Source organism: Spinacia oleracea, chromosome 3 (assembly GCF_020520425.1).
Source record: "Spinacia oleracea cultivar Varoflay chromosome 3, BTI_SOV_V1, whole genome shotgun sequence".
NCBI classification, from domain to species: Eukaryota; Viridiplantae; Streptophyta; class Magnoliopsida; order Caryophyllales; family Amaranthaceae; genus Spinacia; species Spinacia oleracea.
The window spans coordinates 79,250,575-79,275,825 of NC_079489.1; the positions used below are offsets into that span (position 1 = coordinate 79,250,575).

A 25,251-nucleotide genomic window follows, 5' to 3' on the forward strand; every position below is an offset into this window, starting at 1 on the left:
TTGTTATTATTTTTCAGATTTAATTATCGATTTTACTAAAATAAATTACTAGCTTTATTTACCAAAAATGGAATTTAAATAATATTTTCATATAAATCGATTTATGATATATATATATATATATATATATATATATATATATATATATATATATATATATATATATATATATATATATATATATATATATATATATATATATATATATATATATATATATATATATATACATATTTTTGATTAAAATGTTGATTAATAATATTTTCATTAAATTATGAAATTATATTTTTATTAAAATACGTTATTTATAAATTCATTATTTATAAACTTAATATTTATAAAATATCGATTTTAGATTATTTGTCGATTTAATACTAATTCGATAATTTAATATTTTGAAAGAAATTGGACTCGGGGCTCAGGAAGGACGATCCATCAGACAGGAAGTATAAAAACTGCGGTTGAGGTAACGGTTATTGCTAGTACCCGCAATCCCTTCTAAATGTATTTATGAATGATGTTATGAATGATTGATGTTTTATAATGATTTTTTATGATTTGCGGGATTACAAGTATGATTTGATTGAATTGTTTTATGATAATGCAGCTTTATGCAAAGTATTGATTTAATGAATTATTATTCCTGAAAGAAATAATTTTATGAAATAACGAGATTTAATGGTTTTACCTGAACTATCCTGATTGAATGAGATTTTCCTGATTAATGTTCAACTAAAAGAAATGTAAACATGAATACATGATAAATGAAAGTGTAAGAACTGGTCAAGTTCCCTTGTTATGGAGCCCATGCTCCCCCTGATAAGAAGCATTGGCTTCCCCTGATATGGAACCAAGGTTCCCCCTGATATGAAGCATTGGCTTCCCCTGTTATGGAGCACTGGCTCCCCCTGATAAGAGGCACTGGCTTCCCCTGTGATGGATCACTGACTCCCCCTGTTATGAAGCACTGGCTTCCCCTGTTCGTAGGAGACGTCCTACCATGTTTTCCTGTAAAGTCATGACGACCAGAATAATACTGTTAAAAGGAAAAAGGTTAAAGAAATAGTGTTCCTGGAATAATGTTCTTGAAATGATATTACTGAAATGATGTTTCGAAATGATGCTTTTGAAATGATTATTTATTAAATGTTTTACTATCTTCTATTCTCCTTGTGTTATTAAATAAAATGAATTGAAATGATGTTACGATGCTAGGATAACTCGTTACTGAGTCTTCGGCTCACCGTTTTGTTTTTTGTTTTAGGTACTGCTGGGGACCACGGAAACGAGTAGTGGCGAGAATTTTCACTATAGCTATGTTCACCTAAGTTATTGTTAAGTTGTAACAAGTTTCAGTAAAGATTCGAGATTAAGTTACGTACTTTGATTAAGGAATTAAAAAGGATTATTATGTTAATTTTGGAGTTTAATAGCTTATGATTGATGGTTGCCTTGTAATTCCCAAGAGGGAGTTACGGCTGGTAATGTCCCCACCGAATTAGGTTAATTCCGCTGCTAAGTATTCCTTAATAAGTGATTTAGAGGTCGGGGTGTTACAGTTTCCTTTCGAGTGTATGTTTTAGTATAATGTAATAGATGTTGTATAAAACGTATTTTGGACTCAATGGAATATCAATTGCTTTTGAGAGTACTCCCTTTGTTCCATAATGATAGAATTTCGACCCTATTCACAATTGAAAAAATATTTCCAGTACATAAAAAAATATCATGTAGGGTTTGATTTATTTGTTTCAATGAGTACTTTAATAATATCAATATTTTATATTTTTTGCTAATGTGTGTGTTAGATGATTTTTGTAATATTTTAGTCAAATATTCATACTCCATATCAATAATATAAAATATATTTAATCAACATTTTGGTCAAATTAATGTATTAAGCATACCAAATATTTTGGTCAAACTATCATATTAAACATATAAAATACATTAGATAATTAAATTAGTATGTTAAAGATTTATTAATTACGCATTAGTTTTAGGGGCTAAATATTTCATAAAAAAATTGGTCAAAAAGTATTTCCCTTAAGCCAAGCTAAATTGATGAGGTATAAATTTCACCTTAGACCACAAGAATTTTTTTATCCAGTCTTCAATCTTGATCTCTATTCTATAAGAGAAAAGCATATGACTTAGTTAAGAAACTAAAACAACGTCATTAAATAACTAATCTATCTAATATTTTAAAATACAATGTTTGCATGAAGAGATGCCACGTGTCATCTCTTCCACGTGTCATCTCTTTTATATTATTTTACATTTTTTTGTTAAATTACCATTTATATTCATTCTTTTCAACCTCCTCCTTAATTAATTAGATATTCATTTTATTTCAAAAATGATTTTATTTGTTTCACATTCTAAATTTAACTAGCTTTTGGCCCGTTCTACGCACGGGCTATATTTTAGAAAACTCAATTAAAAAAAATGGTAAATTGACATACCAAAATGATAAAGGTATAAATGTATAATAATTCCCTAAAAATTTTCACTAATAATTTTGATAGTACGTAGACAAACTAAAATTTCAAAGATATATTGGGTGGGAGGATTACTTTATGGAATATATTATGAGCTTCCACAAAACCACAAATACATTCTTAGTTTAGAAGTATAACTTTTATCCAAGGGGTTTTAAAAAAAATGAAAATAAGATAAATATGCTAGTACGGAGTAACTAAGCTAAGCTAAGCATATGTATTCTTTGGATTAAACCAAAGAAATCCACAAATCTTTAATATGCTAAGAAATTCACGATTGTTGTTTGTTTGATTAAAAAACTATGTTTCAATTCCAACTATACATAAAGTTTCACACCCTATCCTTCGCATCACAATCAAGAAAACTACCAAAAAGGAAAATGACCTAAGAATTAAGGGTTGTTGATCAAGCTAACCAGACGTGATATGTCAAAATTTAGGAAAATATAAAAGACTAAACCAATTTTTTAAAACTCAAAAAAATTATGCTTACAGAGTTAGGGGTGTGGTAGTAGTAGATGTCATACAGATTTCAAAACAAAAATGCATCCATGTTGTCGGTTTTTTAACTCGTTTGTAAAAGAACTTGAAATATGATGAGATTGAGGCAAGTCAGGCAACGAGATGCAAAGAAGATGCACCGTTGATTTAAATGGGCTAAAAAAATGAACATAATGATAACATTAACTAAATACCCACCTCATTAGAATAAATATTTTTCCAGAAAACAATGGGGTGGGCATGAATTAGAAGTTCATAACATAATTTTAACTTCTACCCACCTATAGCAAAATAGTAAAATTCTTCAGAATGAAGAAATTTCACAAAATAAGTTAGGGAGAAATGTCGGTCTATAAAAAACTGTAAACATGTAGGTTTAATAAATAGTCAAATTCATTAACCTGAGAATTATAACCATCTGAAACGTTTCTCATTCTTGATTCACCATAACCGCCAATGTATCAATCAATGTCTCTAATTAAATTGTTCTAAACAATTAAACTAAAATTGGAAAGGGGATGATGAAATGTTGAGGTGACTTATTATGTATTAAATGAAAATTTGATTATGTATTCTTGGCCACGTGTCTTCTAAGTGGTGACGATTATGTGTCCGCCACGTGTCTTCAAAATGGTGTTGCTTACATATCCTTAAAATTGAGCTGATTTTCCTTTTTAAATACTAGGTATTGATTAGGTATTGATTGATTTCTTAATACTCCAAATGCTTCACATTTTATTACTTCAAAATTTCCGTATCCTACTTTATATTACATAAATGATGTACGCAAAAAATTAAATTAAGAAACTCGTGCATCGCACGGGGTAAAGCTAGTTAAATTGTTATATCACTATTATACCTCTATTACATAAGTCAACTCTTGACCACTTTAATGTCCACATAAATTTTCAATTATCCTTACTTAATATTTAATTAAAATGTTAAAATACATTCGTAGAGTGTTGCGACATCAATTGCATATAGAATCTGAATTTTGAATATACGCACCGAATACTAGTCCTCAAAAGAGCGGGAAGAGTGAAAGTAACCTTCTTAGATTAAAAATATTTGAGCTTTGGATATTACCCACCAAATAAGTTATTGTTGTGTAAAAAATTCAACGAGTTCAATGAAATATGGGTACAATATTTAGGACTGTAAATAAACATTTAATATAATTTTATTGAAATTAATTTTAAAATGCATGTTAAAATCATACACTGATCAGTAACATCAATGTTTAATACTCCGTATGTGGTAGTCTGGTAAAAGATTAGAAGTACTCATATAAGCTGTTGAGCCCATTTTTAACTTATACTTCCTCCGTTTTTTAATATTCGCAACGTTTGTTACTTTCACGCATGTCAATGCACAACTTTGGTCACTTATATCTTAAATTCTCTTTATGCAAATATTGTAAAAAGTTGATATTTTGAAAATACACATTGAGACGAATCTAACAAGATCCCACATGACTATATTTTATACTATATAAAAAACACAAAAAATAGTCAAAATAGATTTTAGGAATAGTGTAAAAAGTTCAAACGTTGCGAGTATTAAAAAACGGAGGAAGTACTTCGTAATATGTACTCATAGCTCATAGGGCTAAATTCGAGAAAGAGGAAAGGTGGCAATTGATAATACAAAAGAAACTAAAATAATGAAAGAGGGGTTTAAATTTGGTTCAGCAATACGCCAATACATAATGGAGTTCCATTGAATTGGTAGACGTGCAGGCAAGCAAGTAATCCGTACTATATATGTAAATATTACTCACCCCAAACCTTAGTCGTGCCGTTGTTCAATACAGTATTTGGTTGTAAATTGTAATTGGACAGCTTGAAATCACGAGATTCCCCACTCATGTATAACGTTAAATTCATATACATTGAATTGTTGGTTTATATCTGTGAATTTCTGAACATCTCATTTATCCATTTATCCATTATACGTCTATACCTATAGTTTTGTGCATATGCTTTGAAATTTCAAATCTTTAAAATGCATGTGTTTTGAGTACTATGCTTATCAATAGTGATATGAGTGAGGATTTCTTAAAATTCACTATTTATAAGGAGTAAAATTTTCAAACATTCCCTTTGTAAGCTCTACATGCTTGTTTCCTTTGGTCTAAGGTTCAAATTCTACCATCAACATTTCCTTTTATTTTATTTCTTCTTTTTTCTTTCTTTCACCTTCTATCTAATGACTTGATCCCTTTTATCATTTTTGTTCCTCTTACGTTCTTTTTAATAATTTATTTATCTTTGTGTGCGTAAATTATATATTTATAAATGAAACATCGGACTATTTTATTTGCAAGGTATTATTAGAAACTATAACATATTTACTCTATTATTTTTGCTAATGGATTTCAATATCTTGGGGGGACCGCGTGCTAACGCGCGCGGTCCAACAACTAGTTATTAAGAATATGTAAAGAGTATATAAATTAAGCAAGGCTTGAATTAATTGGTAAGATTCTCACCTTAAACTATAGAGGTTTGGGGTTTGAATCTTAATAAACCAGAGTAAAAAGTGACTCAAAATGTTTAAAAGTTACATTTATATATATAAAAGTTATCTGTTTTTTAATGATAATTTTTTTCCTTTGAATAAAAATTATTTCCACAAAATCAATTAATCATTTAACCATTTAAATTTTTATCTATCAATTTTTTATTTATATAATATAAAAGTTATAAAAAAGTAGGTTAAATTTACAAAAAACCGCATGAAGATTATATTGGTCTACAATAAATTTATTGTACACCTTGCGCGCACAAAACCTTTTGTCTCTCCTTACCTCTTCCTTTCTTTAGGGTAGCATCCCCAAATAGAAGCACTTTTTTAGTAGAGATTCCACCCCTTTGGATACCTAGCTAGCCTTCTAATCGAATTCAATCATGAAAACATATGCAATTAGAAACCCTGTTATTTCTATTCAATTGTAGTAGACACAAATATTGATGTTAGGACAAGAGAAACGATTTCATCTCTTTTTGTTGGTCTCTGTTTATGCCAAATTTCGTCTAGGGACGACCTTTGGCTCGGGTCAACACTAACTAAGCAAGGATCAAATAAAGAAAGACAAAAGAGACACGACACAGAGAAGTGTTGACGCGGAAAACCCAGGAATAAGGTAAAAAACCGCGGATAGCTATGAGGCTATCAATCCACTAAGTTTCCTATCTGATTGTTTGTGTATTATCAATGTAGCAAAATTAAAGAGCGAATACAAGAGTAATATGAATGCTTAATAGCTTCAAAAGTGTGAGTGCTTGAGTTCACGTGTCCTCTAATACCCTGCTGCTAAGCTTTTATATGCGGAAGATAACGACTTCATTGGTTGGGAGAATCCCTATCCTTTAGGGATTTTCCCCTGATCGTTGCCCATGACCGTTTCTGGTCTCCAACGTCTTCCGTATTCCTTGGCGACTCCTTAGACCTATTCTGCTTGTGTGGCGGCGCCAGCTATCTTGGGCTTTGGGCTTCTGATCTTAACCTATCTCCACCTATCTTCTTCGTCGATCGTTACTACTTCTTTGTCGCTAGTATCCTGTCGCTAGTCTTATGTCGCCTGGACCCTCGTCGACTATTGTCACACTCGACGTGCTCATCCGACGCGACGTTTACCTGTGATACGACGATACCTGGAAGACACGACATGATCAAACGTCAAAGCAGTTATGTCGTTAGTACAAAAAGTTGGATAACAGTTTGCCCCCAATTGCGGTTTTGCGGAGTCGCATAGAGCAAAAGAGGCAATTTAAATTCAAAAAGTAAACCGACGGTAACCACCTCGATCGTGGGAAACTGCTGCGGAAGTCTAAAGGCAATAAATAGAAGTTAGAGACATGCAATAAATTTTCGTAAGAGCTTTCAAAAAAATTTCAGATCTAAATCGCAAGAGAGAGAAAAAAAGGGAGAGGAGTCGGTTCCTTTGCTTCAAGCTAGCCGAACCCAGGTAAAATTCGTTCATTTCTTTTGATTTTCTTGTTGAAATTACTAGAGCGATGGTCAAATCCAAGTCCATTGTGGTTAAGGGTAAGGGGGATGCTGAAGTTAGTCAGGTTAAGTCGCTCAACCCGATCTATTCTACTGTTGAGGATCCGATGGCTTTTATCAATCTCGCCGGTCTACCGCCGTCGGTCGAAGTCAGAATTCCTGGCCAAGAGGAAGAGGCCTTGAATTGCCCAGAAGGTTATGTGGTTATGTATGAGTACCCATTTACACTGGGGTTTTCGTTTCCTTTTACACCCTTATCTAGGTCCTTTGTCGAAGTGTTGCACTTGAGTCCAGGTCAACTGATGCCTCAGATCTGGCGTATTTTTACTGTGATACATAGGGTTACGTTGGGTTGGCGAGTGCCGTTTGACTTGGCCGATCTGATGTACGTCTATGATTTGCCGTTGAAGGACTGTAGTCGCTATACATTGGTGACAAAGAAAGGGAAAAAGAACTTGGGTGTCGGGTTGGCTGTGAACGATAGAGGTTGGCAGAGTCGCTTTGTTTATGTTAACAAGGCGTCTCTGGGAGAGATAGGGAGTTTCTTAGTCGAAGGGTGGACGACGGAAGGTAATTTATGTTTCATTACGCTTGTTTTTTGATATTTTACTGAACGTTGTCTTACTTGGCTTTGTTTTGCAGTTGTGAACACGTCGCTGGCTGGTTTGAACTTAGATTCTAACGACAAGTATTTGAAGTTTTTGGGTTACTCTATCGAGGAAAGGTTGTTTAGTCGTGACGGGGGTCGCTTGGAAGGTAGTCAGGCTGGTGACGTCGACGAGGAAGAGGTTGAAGAAGAGACAGTTGACCTAGTTCGTCGTCGAAGGAGGTTGGATTTGTTTGAGGAGGTAGTTGCGAATTCGTCGTCTACGGAGGAAGAAGAGGGTGACATGGCTGATACTTCAGGTACTTTGTTTTTGTCTTTGGTATCTATGTTTGGGATTTTTGTGTCTGGGTAGGTTTCTAATGGTATCGACTTTTGCTTGTCGAAGAGCACACGCTTTCGTCTAAGCCGGTGTCGAGGATGTCGCAAAGTGAAATGATGGAACGGGCGAGGAAACGGTTGAGGTCGAACAGTGCTGTTGGTGGGCAAGGTCCGTCGGCTGCGTCTGGTAGTCAGGCGATGCCCCTTGTGCCTCGTTATTCTTCGATAGGTGCGTCGTTTGAGACGCCTGTTGTCATAGGGGGTGAAGGTTTTCATCCTCTTTCCTTGTCGTCGCCTCCAAAGCCTTTTAAGGTGTCGTCGACTGCTGTTGCTGCTGCTAGGCCTCCTGCTGCGTCGGCCAAGAAGTGTCCTGCTGACAAGAGCTCTGTCGAGGATACGGTTGTCACTCTGCCCCCAAACTTCTTGGGCGATGGCGAAGGTGTCGTCGTCTGGCCGTACGCGGATCGATTGATTCTGCCTTCGACGTATCAGCGCTATCATGAGGTCGTGCCTCTTTCTGTCGCGTCAGACGCTGCTGAACTTAGTCTGCGGGTATGTTTGTTTGTTTTTTGTGTAACTTTATTTAGTTTGCGGTATGCAGACGTTATTTGACGTCTAGTGACATGTTTTTCTTCGCAGGCATCTCAGGCTGCCTTGGCCGTGCATAGGCAATGTTCTTTGTTGTGCGATGAGCTTACCAATTCCGCGAATCAGGCGGCGGTGGCGAAGGAGGCGGCGACTTCTTGGGAGGCTAAGTGGAGGGCTTCCAAGAAGAAGTCGACCGACCTTGCTACGGTCGTTAAGTCGAAAGATGAGCAGCTGAAGGGCAAGGACGCGCAGATCGCTGATGCGTCGAAGGAGTTAGAGAGAGTAAAGGGGGAATTGGCCTCGACTGTGTAGGAGATGGAAGGGCTGAAGATCTTGTACGATGCTTTGCAAGAGGAGTACAAGGATTGCGAGGCGTTGGCCGTGTGGAGGACGAGGGCGCAGATGATGTTTTCGTGTTTGAAGGGGGAAACCAGTGTTTGGCCATGCCAGAAGGAGGTGGATGATTATTTGGCCAATGGTGGTACACTCGACGAACTGTCGGTGCCGGTGGTGGACGTAGAAGAGCTGGCAATGGAGGCTGACACTGCTGGTACAAGCGTAGCTGCCTTCGACGCTACTCCTCTGGATGAGGGCGTCCCTTCTGCAGATCAAGTAGAGGAGGTTCTCATGGATCAACGCGAGGAAGATGTTCCTGTCGTCGTTCCTCAAGAGTTGATTTTGGCAGAAGCGACGGCTGTGGCTGACGTCGTCGTGCCCCCAGTCCAGGAGCAAGAGACCTCGACTCCCGCCCAAGAAGAGCAAGTGTAATGGCTGGTTGGTTTTTGGCCCTTTTGTGTAATAGTTGGTAGTTTGAATTTCTGTTGGTTTTTGTGTTTTGCTTGTGAATTTCTTTACTCGTCGTCGATGGCGACGACGAGGTGGTTTGGATGACTTGTGTTTTGTTTTTGCATTTTGGATGTTTTTACTCGTCGTCGGTGGCGGCGACGAGGTGTTTGGATGATATTTGTGTTTGTATTTCGGAGGTCGTGGCCCCAGGGGTCGCGCAATTTGTATTTTGCTATATAAGTGTGTTCCTTTTTCTTCTTACTCGTACGCTTTCTGTGACTTTTGCGTTGTGTTTCGAAGTTTTGGTTACGCGTCGTGTGGCATGTGTTTTACGAGGAACAAATATTGAAATGGTAACATTATATGTATGTAAAACGGTACCTGCGTCGGTTGTTCATTGTTTGTCACTTGGGGTACGTCGTCGGTTCCAGTTGATATTCGTCGTATGTTACCTTCTGCAAAAGAAAACATGGGTTGCTGGGAGGATTGGCCGTTGGGGATGCCAACGGCCCTCCGATGCTTAAGTCAGTAAAGGTTCCGAACAAATAAAGCGATAAAAAATAATGAAGAAAGTGGAAACGATGGTACGACAACTGATAAAATTGGCTACGACGGATATTTAAAAGTGATAGAGTTTAAGATGTGTAGCGTTCCAGCTTCGGGGGACCGACTTGCCGTCTTTGGTGAAGAGTCTGTATGCCCCCTTTCCGACGATTTTATCGATCAAGTACGGTCCTTCCCAAGCTGGTGCGAGTTTACCTGCGTTTAATTCTTTTGTGTTTTGGAACAATTTGCGCAACACCCAGTCGCCCTCCTTGAACACTTTTATTTTGACGTTCTTGTTGAAGCATTTTGCCACGATCTGTTGCTGCGACGCCATCCTTATCAACGCTGCTTCTCTGAAGTCTTCTGTGTTGTCGAGATTTTCACTAAGTTCCACGTCGTTCTGCTCTGGTGTCATGAGTCCATATCGTGCACTGGGCAGTGTCACTTCAGGGGGTAGTATTACTTCGCACCCGTAAACGAGTGAGAAGGGAGTCTGTCCCGTCGTCGTCCTAGGCGTCGTCCTATTGGCCCATAGGATGGATGACAGCTCTTCTGCCCATCGTCCCTTCTTATCGTCCAGCCGCTTTTTTAGCGATGCGATGATTGTTTTGTTGCTGGATTCCGCCTGTCCATTTGCTTGGGGGTATCTTGGCGTCGACGTCTTTAGCTCGATGTTCCACGTCTTGCAGAAAGCCCTAGTCTTGTCGCTGATGAATTGGGATCCGTTGTCGCATATGATTTCTGATGGCACTCCGAATCTGCATATAATGTTAGTCCATATGAACGAACATACCTCTTTGTCTCTTACTTGTTGGAACGCACCTGCTTCTATCCACTTAGAAAAATAATTTGTTAGAGCTAGCATGAAGACCTTTTGTCCTGGGGCGACGGGTAGTTTACCGACGATGTCCATTCCCCATTTCATGAAAGGCCACGGAGTTAAGGTGGGGTGTAAGAATTCAGATGGTTTATGTGTCATACCTGCGTGTCGTTGACATTTGTCGCACTTAGCTACGTACCTCATTGCGTCTTTGAGCATTGTTGCCCAATAATATCCGTTTCTTTTGATTCTGGTTGACAGGCTTCGTCCTCCTTCATGTCCGCCGCATTCTCCTTCGTGGTATTGCTTTTGTAGTTTTTCCCATTCTGTTTTTTCTGCGCATCGCATCAACATTCCGTTCGCTGATCTTTTAAATAGTATACCCTGCAAAATAACATATCGTGACGCTTTGAAAAGTATTTTCCTGGCCTCGAGCTTGTCGTCGGACAGGGTTTCGTGTGTTAGGTAGTCGAGGATGGGCTTGGTCCAGCTGTCTGTGTTTGTGGCTGATAGGACGAGGCTGCCATCTTGTGGTATGTCTTTTTCAATAGCGGGTGACAATAGGTGTACTAGAGGTATGTGAAGGAAATAATGCCCTTGGTCCAAGTATGCATTCTATGTTAAGTCTAATAAATGCGGTTCAGTATTAATTAACAAGTTAATAATTCAGTGAGATCAAGTGAGCTGAATGCCTAGCTAGAGGCCGCTTCAGTTCAAGTGGAATTAATGATATTAATCCACAGCTTACTCTTGACTGAACCCGTAGGGTCACACAAATAGTACGTAAACGGATCAAGTATTTAATGGAATTAAATACTCCATCTATGAATATTCGGAACCGACGGATCTTGGTTTCAGTGGGAGCTAAGATCGTCACAGGCAAGAAATGAATACTCCGGAAACGATGATATTGCCGGAAACGGAAATATGGATCGTATCGGAAATATGAATATTATCCAAGTCGTAGATGTTGCCGGAAACGGAAACATGGTACGTATCGGAAAATATTATTGGAAATGGAAATATTACCAGAATCGGAAATATTGCCGGAAACGGAAATATTGTCAGAATCGGAAATATTACCGGAATCGGAAAATAATTCCGGAAACGGAAATATTAAATATTTGTTCGAAACGGAAATTAATTCCGGAATCGGAAATATTAAATATTGTTCGTATCGGAAATAAATTCCGGAACTGGAAATTTAATCGGAAGCGTATCGTACGAATTAGCATCGGACGAGGCCTGCCGGACGAAGGCCCAGCACGAAGCCGGGCCATCGCCCAGCAAGCACGCGCGCGCCACAAGCCCAGCCAAGGCAGGCCCAGCGCGCGCCAAGGCCACCGTTGCGTGGGCCGCGCTGCGTGGGCTGCTGCTCGCACGCGCATGGGCAGCCCTTGTGGCTGCCGTGTGTGTGTGAGTTTGTGCTCATGCGTGATTCCTAAATCTACAAGAGTCAGTGTATGATTAAATTTCTATTCCTAATTGGATAAATTAATTAAATAGAATTCATGTAGGATTCTAATTTCAATTAATTCGTATCCTACTAGGATTACGATTCCTTTTCCATAACTCTATAAATAAAGGCCTAGGGGTCATAATTTATACACAAGTTTCAAAGTATTCAAAAGTGAGTTTTTTGAGAGAAAATTAAAACACACATCTTGCTCATAAAGTGCCGAAATTTTCTAGTACCTTAAGGGCGATTCTAGTTGGTCAATCTTAAGGCGGATCCGGACGTGCTGTGGACTATCTACGGAGGGACGACACTTGGAGTCCTAAAGACTTGTTCTTGTTCGGTTCGGGCGCAGCTAGGGAGGGCACGCAACAAAGAGTATGCATCTATATTATGCTATATGATTATGTGTAAATAATATGTTGTCCTGGGTTAATGGTTGTTTCCGCATGATCTATGTAATGTCATATGTATCATAACCTAACAGTATGGTCGAGAATGGTGACTTTCTGAATGCGGATCCTAGATTGGCAAGGGCGTCGGCTTGCGTGTTCAAGTCTCGTGACACTTGTTTAATGGAGAGGGGTTTGAATTTGGAGGCTAGCTTTTTTGCTTTTTCGAGGTATAAGGTCATTTTCAGGTCTTTAGCCTCATAGTCGCCGTTGATCTGGTTGACGATTAATTGTGAGTCGCTAAATATGTTGAGTCCGCTTGCCCCCAATTCTTCAGCTAGCGTCAATCCGGCGATTAACGCCTCGTATTCTGCTTCGTTGTTTGTCGCTTTGAAATCGCAGCATATGGCTTGTGCTATCATGTCCCCTTGTGGTGACTTTAGCACGACGCCTAGACCTGCACCGCGAAAGTTAGACGAACCGTCGACGAAGAGCGTCCATACCTCTTCTACGTTATTGATGAGTTTGACTTCGTCGTCCGCTGTTTTCTCCAAGTCGGGGATAAAGTCTGCCACAAAGTCTGCTAGGGCCTGCGATTTCACCGCCGTTCTTGGTTGGTATTTGATGTCGAAGCTTCCTAGCGCCATCGTCCATTTCTCCATTCGACCTGTTAGTTCTGGTCTACGCATCACAGACTTGATTGGATAATTAGTCATCACCACTATTTGGTGAGTTTCGAAATAATGCCTTAGTTTTCTGGCTGCAGTAACGAGTGCTAAAACGAGTTTTTCGAGGGAGGAATACCTGGTTTCCGCTTCTAGTAATGACTTACTGATGTAGTAAATAGGTAGTTGTTGCGTTTCGTCTTCTCGAGCTAGGACCGCGCTGACTGCTGTGGAGCTGACGGCTAGGTAGAGTTGTAGGACTTCGCCTTCTTTGGGCTTGGACAAGAGGGGTGGCGACATCATGTATTTTTTGAGGTTTTGCAAGGCTGTTTCGTGGTCGTCGGACCAGCTAAAACCTTTGTTTTTGCGCAAGACGTCGTAGAATAGACGACACTTGTCTGACGACCGCGAGATAAAACGATTTAGCGCCGCCACTCTTCTTGTCAAGCGCTGTACCTCTTTTATGTTCCTGGGGGATTGAATGTTGATGATTGCGCGCACCTGGTCGGGGCTGGCCTCGATTCCTGTTTGGGTAACGATGTAACCTAAGAATTTCCCTGTAGACACTCCGAAAGAACATTTAGTTGGGTTAAGTTTCATACCGTATTTCCTCAATATGTCGAAGGATTGTCGTAGGTGTTCGACATGGTCGTCAGCCTTCCTTGATTTTACTAGCATGTCGTCGATGTAGACCTCCATCGTGTCTCCAAGTTGGTCTTTGAACATTTTGTTGACCAATCGTTGGTACGTCGCACCTGCATTTTTAAGACCAAAAGGCATGCCTTTATAACAATAAATTCCTTTGTCTGTTACAAAAGATGTTTTCTCCTGGTCGTCTGGGTGCATAAGGATCTGGTTGTATCCGGAGTAGGCGTCCATAAATGTTAGTAGCTCGTGTCCAGCAGTGGAGTCGACCAGGGCGTCGATGTGCGGCAGCGGGAATGGGTCTTTAGGGCATGCTTTGTTGATGTCTGTGAAATCGATACAAACTCTCCACTTTCCGTTCTTTTTACTGACGACGACGACATTTTCTAACCAATCTGGATACTTGAGTTCTCTGACTTTCCCGGAATCTATCAGTTTTTGGACCTCTTCGTCTATGATTTTATTTCTCTCAGGTGCGAATTTTCGTCGTTTCTGCTTCACTGGCTTGAAGTTGGGGTCGACATTGAGTTTGTGGGTGATGACGTCTGGACTGATTCCTGTCATGTCCTCATGCGACCAAGCGAAGCAGTCCGAGTTTTCTCTTAGGAATGACACTATCTGACTTTTGATGTTGTCAGGCAGCGACGCTCCGATCCTTACTACTTGGTCTGGCTTTGTCTGATCTAGTATTATCTCATCGATCTGTTGGTCGTCGGGGTCGTCTACCGTCGACCCAGGCTGTAATTGCTAGATGGATGACTTTGATGGTTTCAGCGCCGTTTCATAACATTTCTTTGCGTCCCTTTGTTGTCCTTTGATTTCCATGACTCCCCATTTGGTTGGGAACTTGATTGACTGGTGGTATGTCGACGGCACCGCCTTCATTTTGTGGATCCATGGTCGTCCTAAAATGACGTTGTATGCTGATGGGCAGTCGACGACGTTGAACTTGGTCATCACATTAACACCTTCTGCGTACGTAGGCAGCGATATCTCTCCTACTGTTCATAGCGATTCTCCACTGAATCCTACTAGGACTGTCGACCTTCTGATTATACTCTTTTCGTCTAGTCCCATTTCTTGCAGAGCCTCTAGGAACAATACGTTTGCTGAACTGCCGTTGTCGATCAATATCCTTTTGATGAGAGCGTTGCCTATTGGGAGCGATATGACTAGCCCGTCATGATGTTCCTGTTGTGTGTCGGTTGAATCTGAGTCGTCGAAGGTTATTATCATCGCTGCTAATGACTTGTCGAGTGCTACTTCGTCTTCGGTCTGCCCCTCTTTGACGGTTTCGGATTCGCCTCTGTTGATTTTTTTAGCTGCAGAAGAAGTTAGTCCACATATATCTGAACCACCAGAAATAACGTTTACCACTTTTTCGAACATGGGCGGGGGCGGTCGGTCGCCCCTTGGTGCTGGGTTGGGTTGGGAGTTGTTGTCCTTGTTGTACGTCTCCTTTCCTTTGTCGCTCAGTAGGTCCTTCAGGTGGCCTCTTTTCAGTAGATACGCTACCTCCTTTTTGAGGGAGATGCATTCCTCGGTTGTGTGGCCATTGTCGCGGTGGAAGTCGCACCACCTGCTCATGTCCTTCGTAGAGTCTGGTCTGTCGCTCTTCTTAGGCCATCTGACGGTACCACCTACACTTTGAAGGGCGTTCACCACGCCTCCGATGTCGACGTTGAAGCCATACTCGGAGACGGGGGGATAAACGACCCGTTCATTCCTGTAAACATTGTTAGTATCATCATATTGATTGACATTTTGTAGCTGGTTCTGGCGGTTGTATGGTTGGTGTCTCCAGCTGTTGTTCCTTGGGGTGTACGACCTCCTGTCGCTGCTGCCCCCTGCTGGTCGCTGAGAAGCCATTCGTGTAATCTCGTCGTCTTCAATCCGCATCTGGGCAGTGGCCCTCGATCTGACCTCTTCGAAGGTTGCACAGGGATATTTGGTTAGTTCCCGGTACAGCTCCGAGTTGGGGATGAGACCTCTCTTGAATGCTTCGATGGCTGTCCTGACATCACAGTTTTTTATACTAATTTTCTCACAATTAAAACGGTTAAAATAATCGCGTACCGACTCGGTGGGTCCTTGGACCAACCGATAGAGGTCACTTGTCTGTTTCTCCCACTGGCGACTATTGGCGAATTGCTGGTAGAAGGCGTTGATGAGGTCGGACAGGCAGAAGATGGATCCAGGTGTTATGTTCATGAGCCATTCCAGAGCTACTCCGTCGAGGGTTCCTCTAAATGATTTGCACATGACGGGCTCGACCAGGTCGTAGGGGATGCCGATCTGCCACATTCGCTGCTTGTAGACGTTGACGTGTCTGTATGGATCGGACGTTCCGTCGTAGAGAGTCAGAGCTGGTGTGGTACCGTCACCCTAGCGATCGCTTCACAGAACGGCGACGCTGCATACCCGTCGGTCGGTTCGGTTTCCACGGTCGTGGGTGCCCCTGGCAGTTTGGTCATCAGCTTCAGCATCAACGAGCATTGCTTCTTCATGTGAGTTTCCATCTTATTTAGGCGCTTGGTGACGGGGTCCGGTGTTGCTTCATCCTCTTCTCCATGTGGCTCTTCGTCGTCGGACAGATCCTCGGAGTCGTCAGTCATCTCGAATATCAACTTCTTTGGTTTTGCACCTGGCTTGTAACGCGATTGATGCTTGGTACTTTTCACAGAGTCGAGCTCCTTTTGGAGGTTTTCAATGGAGGCCCTTTCTTGGGCCAGCTCTGCTTGGGCCTTTTCGTAGGCCGCTTTCATCTCTGCGAGCGTCATCTCTTCAGTAGTCATGGTGTGTAGGGTGATTTTGTGTGAAACCTAGTTAATGTCCCCACAGACGGCGCCAAACTGTTTATGCCAAATTTCGTCTAGGGGCGACCTTTGGCTCGGGTCGACACTAACTAAGCAAGGATCAAATAAATAAAGACAAAAGAGACACAACACAGAGAAGTGTTGACGCGGAAAACCCAGGAATAAGGTAAAAAATCGCGGATAGCTATGAGGCTATCAATCCACTAAGTTTCCTATCTGATTGTTTGTGTATTATCAATGTAGCAAAATTAAAGAGCGAATACAAGAGTAATATGAATGCTTAATAGCTTCAAAAGTGTGAGTGCTTGAGTTCACGTGTCCTCTAATACCCTGCTGCTAAGCTTTTATATGCGGAAGATAACGGCTTCATTGGTTGGGAGAATCCCTATCCTTTAGGGATTTTCCCCTGATCGTTGCCCATGACCGTTTCTGGTCTCCAACGTCCTCCGTATTCCTTGGCGACTCCTTAGACCTATTCTGCTTGTGTGGCGGCGCCAGCTATCTTGGGCTTTGGGCTTCTGATCTTAACCTATCTCCACCTATCTTCTTCGTCGATCGTTACTACTTCTTTGTCGCTAGTATCCTGTCGCTAGTCTTATGTCGCCTGGACCCTCGTCGACTATTGTCACACTCGACGTGCTCATCCGACGCGACGTTTACCTGTGATACGACGATACCTGGAAGACACGACATGATCAAACGTCAAAGTAGTTATGTCGTTAGTACAAAAAGTGGGATAACAGTCTCATATTCTTATTTGGGGTGTTTCATACCTTACATAGAAAGTCTTTCCACTTGTACTCCCTCTTCATAATACCATTTATTTATTTTTATATTTTTTAATACCTTTTTTACAGCTAAAACATAAGCAAATTAAAAAACAAAAGCCCTTTCTCTGTTGTTGGGCAAGATTATGAGCCTTACTACTTGCGAAGTATTTTCCTACTAACTTTCAAACAAATAAAGAAGTCCAATTTCCTTGCTTCATTTCTAATAAGATTTTTTTGTCATTTAACACCTTAAAAAAATTAGTTTTTGTAATTAAACACCTTACTTATTTTTTATTATATTTAAACACCTTAAAAATCTAAAAATTTATAAATCAACACCGCTTAACGATTTCCATAAGAAAAAAACGTTGATTTTTAATCATGCTATAACTTCCAAAGCATAATTTGATGGTATAAGGAGTTGTTTACCACCATATCATGCCTTGGGAACTTTAGATAGTTAAAAACTAATGTTTTTCTAACAAAAATTGTCAAGTGGTGTTGATTTCTAATTTTTTTTTGTTTTTTAAGGTGTTTAAAAACAATAAAAAAATAAGTAAGGTGTTAAATTACAAAAACTAGTTTTTTTAAGGTGTTAAATGACAAAAAATTCTTTCTAATATCTCTGGTAATAGCTAGCTGCAACATTCGAACTCTCCTGGTAATCGTTCTTGATAGCTTCCACAACTTCCTTGCAATCTGTTTTCATAATTATATTACGAGTTAACCCACTTGCCATTTTGACCCCTTCCAAGATTGCATCGCACTCAAGCTTGTAGGGCATCTTGTGCAAAAATTCTCTTTTAACTCATTTGCATATTTCACACCCAATTCTATAATAAAGTGAATTTTACCTATGGACAAACAAAAATGGATGGAGAAAATATAGAATATTAAGGATAACATGTCAACGAAAATTGATAGATTCCATTCGAATATTCAACTTATTCACACAAAATGCTACAAAAATTCAAAATAAACATACGTAAGTTAGTTTACAAGATTATTATGTCAGCCTAAAAACTAAAGATTAAACATAAAGTTACACTATAAAAAAAATCAATAAATGTTAGAATTCCTCCAAATATTATTATCCAAAACCTCAACTACTCCCTCAAAGCTACTAAACTTAGAACTCACCACATCAACTCTAACTCCTAACTTTTCAGCCCCTGAAGCCGTAACCGGCCCATGGGCCGCAACAATAAGCCCAGGCCATCTCCTCCTCATCCCATCCCAGTCCAGTCCATATTCCTTTAAGCTCTTTAACAAACCCTCAACTTCCGATGTACTCGTGAAAACAAGCCCATCCAAATTATCCACTTCTATCAACTTCTCCGCACATTTGGGCCCGGCCCATCTCGTCTCATATGCATTCACCCGAACAGTAACCCAACCCATGGAGCTCAAATCTCTTAGAAAATCCGGTACAACGGGAGGCTCCTTAAGGCCCAAAACGAGAGGAACGGGGCAGAGTATTTGACGGCCAAGTCCAGGACCGAGAGAGTCGACGAGTCCACTCGGGGTGGGGTTGGAAGGGAGGACGATTCTAACTCGGTTCGAGTTAGGGGATAGCTTGGAGATAATCTCCGGAGTGAGGAGCTCGGCGTCTTTTCCAAGAGCGGCAATGATGAATTCTTCTCCGGCGGGGAAAAAAGAGTGAGGAAGAGAAGGAGATTCGGAAAGGGCGGTGAAGAAGGCAGAGATGCCGGAGCGAGAGGTGAATGCGATGGCGGAGAAGCGGTGAAGGAGAGAGATCTGCTGGAGGAGAGACGATTTGGTGGAGGAAGTGGGACCGACGATGACGGTAGGACAGGAGAGGGGGATGAAGTTGTGCTGGTGGAGGAGGAGAGAGAGTCGTGAAGCGTAGTTGTATTCCGGTGTGGTGAAGGCTACGGTACGGTTAGGACCGTTAGGTGACGATGGGTTTGGGCAAGATGCGGTGGGTGTGAGAAGGGAGTTAATGGTCATAAGACTCATAACCATTGTTTTTATTTTTTCAAAGTATCGGTAGAAAATGGAATGAGATGTATCATGTATTCATGTGAGGTGTTCAGTTACTTCGGGTTTAAGTCCAAATCTTTAAACCAGGGTATTGGAGTTTTATCGAAAACTACTAGGTGCAATTTATTTTTATGCCCATGAGTGATTTCTCTCGCATTTTCTCATCATATGTAAAGGAAAAATGTGAGAGGGTGAACCGTCCATCCGGGTGCACCTAATATGTTCTAAAGAGTGGGGCAGTGAGCCAGTGACGGATTTTAAATGACTTTACGAGGAGACAAGTATAAAATTTAAGCAATATAGTACGAAGTATGACTTTAATATAATTATGTTCCCTATGTCAAAAAAATAAAAATAATAATTATGTTCAAATTTTAGTGGGTCAAAAGCTAAATATATGCTACAGAAGTACGGAATTTGTCGTCCAGGAGGCCTGACCCACCCATGCCACGAAGAAGAGCCGCCACTGCTTATGGGCAATGGTTGGTTACCGTACCATGAAAAAAAACCAGAGTAAAAGCTAACTAGGGCTATTCACCCAATTATGTTTTATTGATTCGACTATTGTAAATATTGGTTTGACCCTGTGTTACTCGAACTCGGATGCCCATATCAAACATAGATACGTGTTCAAGTGTCAGACTCGGCTATTATTTTCTAACAAAAATCACGGTTTCAAACTAAAATGAAGTGTCAAAGTTTACATTACCAGAGCCAAGCGTCGAGGATACAACACGGAACTATAAGGTTGTTCTAACTATAAGGGGAAAATTAGATTGATTTGTTTCGAGGTTAAATATGGTTTTTATTCTAGTCTAGTACTTCGTATTAAAAAACGGAAAACCCTAAAACCGGATCACATTATGTTTATGAATGCAACCTAACATCTAAATAACCGAACAGAAAAGAACATAACAGAACTGATAAAGCAATGAGCGAAGGACAGATGTGAAATGGAGTACCTCGTATTGGATAGCTCAGCATCTTCTAAAAAATTCAATTTGTAGAGGGATGAATATAAGCACATTATAGATCACTGGCGTATACGATTATAGAAATAACTAAGACATCATCCCCTATTTTTTTGGGGACCATATAACCATGAAATTCCAATGGATATTACTAGAACCCTAAAAAAATGGTTCAGTTGAATGTGTATAACTTCCAGGGAAGAAGTGGCTTCATCACGGATCTCAATCACTTTGTTAAGAGATTGTTTCCTCATGTTGACGCATGTTCTCCAAGACAGTTTGTATCTTCTGTGATATGTTTGAGTAGAGATATCTCTGAGCTACTTCGTCTAATCCATAAGGTGTGATGTTTGGCCATCCAAGCCTAGGCGACGATTCCTCATCATGTGATTCTGATAATGCAATATCCCTCAATCTGGGAAGGTCAAATTCTATTGGCTCACCAACAATAATCTTTACATGCTTGCTGCCCAGAGGAAATGGTGGTCGTCTACCAAATAAGTAATCTTCTGGCATGACCTGAACAAGTGAAGATTTGCATAAAGACTAAACCCATCAAAAGAAACTGAGAATTAGGAGTTTATTATAGGTCTACCTCCTATTTACCTTGTGGAATCCATGGTGGACAATTGGTAAAACTACCGGGGTCACTGGGGCACGGACAATAAGACTAGCAGTTCCCCATTTTAATCTTCTTATTGGACCATCCTCTTGAGACACTTTCCCTTCAGGAAACGTATGCAGCTGAAAGATCAAGAAAATTTATCAATATCAAAAAGTCGCTCTCCATTAATTCAAAACTATTGAAGTTAGGAATACATAACTACGTCAATAGCGTTTTACAGATTATTCCATCTCCAAATTCATTCTCTAACATGATGTACACTTTCAATAACAATATTCATACTGCATGACTGCATCAACTAAATGGTAATAACCCTATATGAATTGCTCTAGATTGAGGATAGTGCATTACGGGGTAAATAAAAGTCAAACTAAGAACAATTAAGGTAATTGGAGATGATAATAACGGGATGAAGTGGTGGTAAAGAGAATAAGCTAGTATTGGTAAGAAGAAAGTAAAAGGAAGAGGGGGATTGTTATCCTTGTTATGGGGTTAATTGTTGCCCACCATTCTACTAGGGTGATTATTTCCCTCATTTGGGGTAATAGATTCCCCCTTCCGGACAACACCATCATAACACCACCACATCACCCTCCTTGCGACCACCTTAATTTTACTTATATTAAACTCCGGCTAGCTAGTGAGCGGTTCTTTCGGGCGGGAAGCAGGCCGGGCCCTACGCGCGGGCATCCCCCGCAACGCAAGCAGCATTGTCGCCACTACCCGGGGCACTTCTAGGCCCCTTCCCCGCTACTGGATCACTCCAGTGCTTCGGGTACTACGGACCCTCTGCACACCCAATCCAAGCATGCTCTAAATGGTATCTCTATGATTTTGAATGGGGACCTTTAAGTAAGTGATCAGTAGCTAACAAGTAGGAGTAGTCCACTATCTCAATAAAAACTGGTGATTCAAGTCACTGATTCATACAAGCATTAGTCTGAACAGGATATCACCATCAAGTCGCAACAAAAATCATACCTCCTTAGTTTCAATACGTAATAAACCAAATTGTGTAAGCTTCATAGCTCATACACTTCCATTGTGTAAAAAAATACAACAATCCTCTAGGAAATCATGTTTTAGTTAGGAAACAAAGTGCATTGTGTCATAAGATGGGAAACATTCCTATATTTACTAGTCAGAGCAATATATAAATCTATGCAAGAATATTGTAGAATAACAAGAACAAGATTATACCCATTCTCCATCACTTAAGCGCTCAAGAGCTTCATTCATGTGTTCCTGATATATTCCACCACCTCTAGTTATAGGAATGCATTTTCCTGTGCAATAGACTCGTTCAGAAGAGATCCCAACTCAAACGCACTTCATGCATGCAAATCTGCTAAGGCTAAAGAAAATTTCAAGACAGTCACAAGCATGATTAATTGTAAGTTACAACAACCACGGATTGAAATTATATCTCAGTAGAAACAATATATACAAAGTGTAGACACAGGAAGGTTATACATGATACTAATAAAGTATCTTACAGAAATAAAAAGATTAACCAAGACAACTAAACATAAATATGAATCTAATTGTGGAGCAAAACCTCTAGCACAAATATTTTCTATTTAAGAGACTGGCATTAGTAGCATCATAGTGGTTCAAAAAAGGTCAATGTGACCTTTCCTTATTAGGCCCAAAGTCAAGTCGGTCACAGACTCAAAGGTATACAAAACCCAAAGTGACAAAATTAAGAATACGATACACAACTCACAAGAAACTACTTTTAGTTTGGAAAGGAGGGTCTGCCAGACTGCCACAGCCATTTATTGAGACTAAAATGTTTCTTCATCCACACCATTTCTAGAAATTAGGTTTTGTTCTCTTCACCTGATGTGGTATGACTTTTCTAGTTTCTGGTCTAGTGTGGTCTGATCTGGTCTGAATGTTTTCTGTGAGTGCTTTTGATTTTTCTGGTCTGGACTGGTCTTATCTAATAAGAAATAAGAATAACATGAAGAGAACAAAACCTTAGAAGCCTAACATCCCCCAGCAAGTTCATAGCTTCAGAAAACTTCTCCCAAAAAGATTCACACTAATCCTACCAAAATGATACTATTCATTTGCCGTTCCTATTTAAAAGTCAACCAGTTTCTGCGAGAAAATCAGCAAAACATTATACTTTCAAGTTTCAGCAACTACTCTGTAGTGCTATATTAGATTTTACTTTATCAGGCTTACTTGAAATAACAAATTTAGAAACTTGATATTAGACGTAGATTGATGCGATAAGGAATAGAAGACAAAGGATGTATTCACCAAATGCATACATTATAAGACAGATGGGAATCATAATCAAGTATATACCAAGTCGGAAAAAATAAGACATCACTGTATTTTTAAAGCATATATCTTCAGCAGTAAGTACCCATCTTGCCAATTTGGCATTTGTTATAGGAAAGCCCTTGAATCCCCACATAAGCGGATCATCCAACCTGACAGAATTATCAGTTCCATCAATGTCAGTAAAAAAGAAGCTTCTTAAACATAACAAGTTCATTAAACTCAACTAAAAACGAAGGGAAATAAACAAATTAATTCTATTTTCTTTCTACTTCACCAGTTTAAACCAAGCAGATATTTCTTAAGGGAAAAACCATAAATGAACAAATTTCAATTTATGTTACGGGTAAAATAATCAGAGAAATGCAGCAGGCTGCTGAAGATGAAAGAGAAAAAACATTTCTGAAAACCGAGGGACTATTTTAAGATTTTCAAGTCACTAGTAGTACTGATCTTTTAACATCAGTCAAATATTAGATAAGTCATTACTGATCTTTTAACATCAGTCATATACTGTTATACTGTATACGAATACCTTATCTACACCCCCTACCTAATTAAAAAAAATGCATGATGCTATTTGCATTTGTCTGTAGCTTTGTGCACGTATTTTGGTTTGCAGTTGTTGCACAAAAGGGAATACAAACTGAGTAAGGAAGCAATACGATGGGCCATATACACAATACACCAAACAAGCCTTCAAACCATTCTTCAGTAACACTGAATTTTCAACATTCTACCTGAAAATGTTGACAATTTCACACTGTATTTTCTTAACCGAGCTCCTTCCCCTACAAAATCAAAACTATAATTACCTCAATTACACTGACCTCAATTTACTCAGACTCCGTGCTTAAATTGGACATGTGCCAGACTCGGCTATTTTGTAAAAACAATCCATGTTTCTGTTCTAAAATAAATTTCATAGCCTCACTACCGACATTGGATTGTCGAGGTCCTCGAGGATTCAACGCAGGTAATTGAGCTAAAATGAAGAGCCCGAAACATTGCATTGCATTGAACGTTATTCCTCAACCAAAATTACAATGACACTGATTATTTTAGGATTCACATCGTTTTTAGTAGCCTGGAATACTAAATGCAGCTCCATTATAATATATCATGACAAAGAAAATTCAAATAAGGGATCAAACTTTAGGGTTTTTTACTAAATTTTACACTTGCAACAAAATCAACAACATTAATTGAAAAATTGAACTAAAAATGTAATGGGAGGAGAGAGAGAGAGACAGACGTGGACATATGATTGCTGACAGTGAGGAGAGGAACGCCGGGAGGGCGAGATCGAACGAAGTGGTGGAGGGTTTCGCCGTTGTGAACGGTGGTGGTGTTGAGAAGTGTCGTCACCGCCTTGGCGAAAGTGCCGACTGATGTTATAGTTAACTTCCGGGGAATCCCGTACATATGTGACCCACACGCCGCCCACTCCATCAACCTTCTCTTTCCCATTTTCTCTCTCATCGCTTCTAGCTATTTGGAGGAGTTGGCGGAATGGCGGGGCTACGGCGCCGAGGGGCCGTCTGTAGTCTGAACCCGTCTATCAAATTTCAAAAGTAGGTGGAAGCTTCACGTTTTGGTGGGGGGTTTAGGAGATGGGTCAAACCAAATCACCAAATCGAACTGGAGTATTTTCATGCCAAATTTGTCCAAAAAAAAAAAAATTATATACTTGTTGTGGGATCTTTTACAGTGTTGATGTGGCACGCGTTCCTCGGAGGTATCAAGTATGACCTGACACGAACTTCTGGCAACCTGCAAAACAAGAATATTCCCGTAGGAATATTCCCTCCGATGCTTAAGTAAGTATAAGCTAGAGAGATAAGTAATTTGTAGAGAGAAGGCAGAGCAAAGATAGTTCTTAGGTTGGTGGGAATGAATTGATTGCCCTTTTACCTAGGGATCTGCACTATTTA

At 39.8% G+C, this 25,251-nt stretch overlaps 3 protein-coding genes across 4 annotated transcripts; all 3 read right to left on the reverse strand.

The window, feature by feature from the left end:
- Positions 1–14,841: 14,841 nt before the first annotated feature.
- LOC130469806 (uncharacterized) lies at positions 14,842–16,140 on the reverse strand. Its single transcript, XM_056839296.1, has one exon. The coding sequence runs from the start codon at positions 16,138–16,140 to the stop codon at positions 14,842–14,844; it is 1,299 nt and encodes a 432-aa protein (XP_056695274.1).
- Positions 16,141–18,481: 2,341 nt separating this feature from the next.
- Positions 18,482–19,408, reverse strand: LOC110791499 (uncharacterized). Its single transcript, XM_021996250.1, has one exon. It carries the CDS (start codon positions 19,406–19,408, stop codon positions 18,482–18,484), a length of 927 nt encoding a protein of 308 aa, XP_021851942.1.
- Positions 19,409–20,371: 963 nt separating this feature from the next.
- On the reverse strand, positions 20,372–24,958 carry LOC110791504 (N-acylphosphatidylethanolamine synthase). Of its 2 annotated transcripts, XM_056840515.1 has the most exons (6): positions 24,573–24,958; positions 24,058–24,108; positions 23,342–23,469; positions 22,223–22,308; positions 21,004–21,141; positions 20,372–20,916 (listed from the first exon to the last, which is right to left on the reverse strand). In XM_056840515.1, exons 1-6 carry the CDS (start codon positions 24,797–24,799, stop codon positions 20,632–20,634), a joined length of 915 nt encoding a protein of 304 aa, XP_056696493.1. In that variant the 5' UTR covers positions 24,800–24,958; the 3' UTR covers positions 20,372–20,631. The 2 variants fall into 2 exon arrangements, with proteins under 2 accessions (XP_056696493.1, XP_021851948.1); XM_021996256.2 differs by lacking the exon at positions 24,058–24,108 and having other exon boundaries at positions 24,573–24,956.
- Positions 24,959–25,251: the final 293 nt, after the last annotated feature.

What these genes read in the sequence shown, in the direction of transcription:
- LOC110791504 (XM_056840515.1), bottom strand. Translation starts at nt 24,799, where the DNA reads ATGAGAGAGAAAATGGGAAAGAGAAGGTTGATGGAGTGGGCGGCGTGT. An exon ending in GTCAGCAATCATATGTCCAC is followed by an intron (nt 24,109 to 24,572) that starts GTCTGTCTCTCT and finishes TTGATTTTGTAG; the next exon opens with GGGAAGGAGCTCGGTTAAGA. An exon ending in GAAATTGTCAACATTTTCAG is followed by an intron (nt 23,470 to 24,057) that starts GTAGAATGTTGA and finishes TAATTCTGTCAG; the next exon opens with GTTGGATGATCCGCTTATGT.
- LOC110791499 (XM_021996250.1), bottom strand. Translation starts at nt 19,408, where the DNA reads ATGGTTATGAGTCTTATGACCATTAACTCCCTTCTCACACCCACCGCA.
- LOC130469806 (XM_056839296.1), bottom strand. Translation starts at nt 16,140, where the DNA reads ATGTGGCAGATCGGCATCCCCTACGACCTGGTCGAGCCCGTCATGTGC.